The sequence below is a fragment of the Penaeus japonicus genome, unplaced genomic scaffold (assembly GCF_977035675.1).
Source record: "Penaeus japonicus unplaced genomic scaffold, GWHDUDI00000001_assembly GWHDUDI00000039, whole genome shotgun sequence".
NCBI classification, from domain to species: domain Eukaryota; kingdom Metazoa; phylum Arthropoda; class Malacostraca; order Decapoda; family Penaeidae; genus Penaeus; species Penaeus japonicus.
The window spans coordinates 17,743,068-17,745,567 of record NW_028234441.1 but is presented as its reverse complement, the minus strand read 5'-3'; the positions used below and the strand labels follow the sequence as shown (position 1 = coordinate 17,745,567).

The window sequence follows — 2,500 nt, the reverse complement described above, 5'->3', positions numbered from 1 at the left end:
GAAAAAAATCTAAAAAAAATACCCCCCTTTCAAAAAAAAAAAAAAAAAAAAAAAAAAAAAAAAAAAAGATAGGCCTACTTACAGCGACCCTGCTCTCCGTGAGGCCTAGTCTCATGGCCAGCGCCTCCCTCATGAAGACGTCCGGGTAGTGCGACGCCTCGAAGGCTCGCTCCAGCTCCTCCAGCTGCCACGAGTTGAAGTTCGTCCTCGAGCGACGCCGCTTCGCCGCCGCGTCGCCGTCTGCGTCATCGAGATCTGGGGAGGGGGGGAGGGGGGAGGGGGGGTTAGTTTCTTTTTTTAGGGGGGGGGGTTGTGATGATATTGATGATACTATGAGCTGTATATTTTTAATAATAATGGCAATGATGGTAATGATAATCATGGTAATAATAATAATGATCATAATGGTAATGATAATCATGGTAATAATAATAATGATAGTAATAATAATGATAATAATGATAGTAATAATAATGATAATAACATCAACAATAATGATAATAATAACCATGATAATGATAATAATAATGATAGTAATAATAATGATAATAAAAACAACAATAACGATAATAACAGCAACAACAACAATCACGACAAAAATAAAAACAACAACAACAACAACAATAATAACGCAAACAAACACAAAAAACAACAAAATCGTGACCACATTGGGGCGAAAGTCACCGTAACTCAGGACGCTTAAAGGCAAGCAAGCACAGATGAATAACTTTTTCAAAGATAAATAACCTTTTTGATTCACTTAACTCCCCGTAAATCAAGAGGGCAAACTCACCCCCGCTTGAATAGTAGATTGGAGGTATTGACAAACGGATGAGAGAAAGAGAGAAAGAGGGGGAGAGGGAGGGAGAGAAAGAAAAAAGTAAAAAGGTTAAAAAAAAAAAGAGGAATGAGAGGGGTGGAGTGTGTGTTTAAGTGATCGATGAGAGAGAGAGAGAGAGAGAGAGAGAGAGAGAGAGAGAGAGAGAGAGAGAGAGAGAGAGAGAGAGAGAGAGAGAGAGAGAGAGAGAATAATTAATGTCCGAACGCACGCGAAGGAGAGAAAAAGGTTAAATGAAAGATCTCCTAAGTTATCGAATCTCTTTGGTCGAACCCGCGAACGCACACACAGGCACAAAGGCAAGCAGACAAGCGAATGAATATTGCTCTCCTCCTACGCTCTCTCTCTCTCTTTCTCACGTATTTTCTCTCTCTCTCTCAGTCTTTCTCTCACTCATTTTCTCTCTCTAGATATCTCTCTCTTTCGCTCTTACGCACCACCTACCCTCTCTCCCTACCTCCCTCCCCCCACCTACCCTCCCTCCCGTCCCGTCCCCCACCTCCCCCCACCTGACCATCCCCCACCTACCCTCCCTCCCATCCCGTCTCCCCACCTACCCTCCCTCCCATCCCCCCTCCCCCCACCTACCCTCTCTCCCTCCCATCCCTCCCATCCCCTCCCCCACCTACCCTCCCTCCTCCACCTACCCTCCCTCCCCCCACCTACCCTCCCCCAACCTATCCTCCCTCCCCCCACTTACCCTCCCATCCACCCACCTACCCTCCCTCCCTCATCCCTCCCCCCACCTCTCCTCCCTCCCTCATCCCTCGCCATGAACCAAACCAATTCCCAATTCATCTCCCGGTCGCTTGTGAGACGGCATAAAGGCCCGCTGTAATTAAAGCGAATAACAAGGCTCGGTGGCCGCTGCTAATTCGCACCCACACCCACGAATCAATTACAGGTGCGAGGCGGGAAATAACATGGCGCCGGACAATAATTCCGGGTTGCCTTCGCGAGACGGAAGATACCCGCGCGGTTGATGTATAGTCGGTAATAAGGTCATCATCATCTTCTTGGTTTTTGGACATTTCTATTTTCTTTCTATTTTTTCTTTTTTGCTTTTGTTTTGTATTGTTTTGTTTTGTTTTAGGGGGCTTACGAGGGGAAGGGGGATGGGATGGGTGGATGGATGGATGGATGGATGGGTGGAGGGAAGGAAGGGGATAGAGAGAGAGGGATGGAAGGAGGGAAGAGGGATAGAGAGAGAGAGAGAGGGAAGTATGGAGGGAATAGCAGAGCGAAAGGAGAGAGAGAAGAAAAAACAGAGAGTGACAGAGGGAAAAATATAGAAAGAGATTGCGAAGGACGGAGAGAAGAGCAGATAGAAGAAAGAAAGGCGAGAAGGAAGAAGAATAGAAAGAAGCCCACACCTAAAGACGGACGAAGGGAAAGAAGGACAAGGATAGAGCAAAGGCCGTACAGAAGAAAGGAGAGAAGAGAGAAAAAAAAGAAAAGAAGGGAGGGAAGCGTAGCGGTCAGTGTTGATCCGGCGAATAGGCGTCCTGGGTCCTGCCTCCTTAAATCCGGGTTGGGTAATAGAGGAGGTGGACGAAGGAAACATATGGTTCGCGCGCAGGAGTCCCAGCGCCGTTGGGGGGGATGAGGGGGAAGGGGGAAGGGGAAGAGGAGGGTGTGGGGGTGTGGTGGGGGGAGGGGGAG

At 47.6% G+C, this 2,500-nt stretch overlaps 1 protein-coding gene across 1 annotated transcript in view; it reads right to left on the bottom strand.

Moving 5' to 3' along the window:
- LOC122267211 (uncharacterized) overlaps positions 1-2,500 on the bottom strand; it is a 79,697-nt gene that overhangs the window by 11,832 nt on the left and 65,365 nt on the right. The window contains exon 2 of the mRNA XM_086533705.1: positions 83-255. Within this exon, the coding sequence (XP_086389831.1) occupies positions 83-255 (173 nt within the window). The remainder of the gene's footprint in view (positions 1-82; positions 256-2,500) is intronic.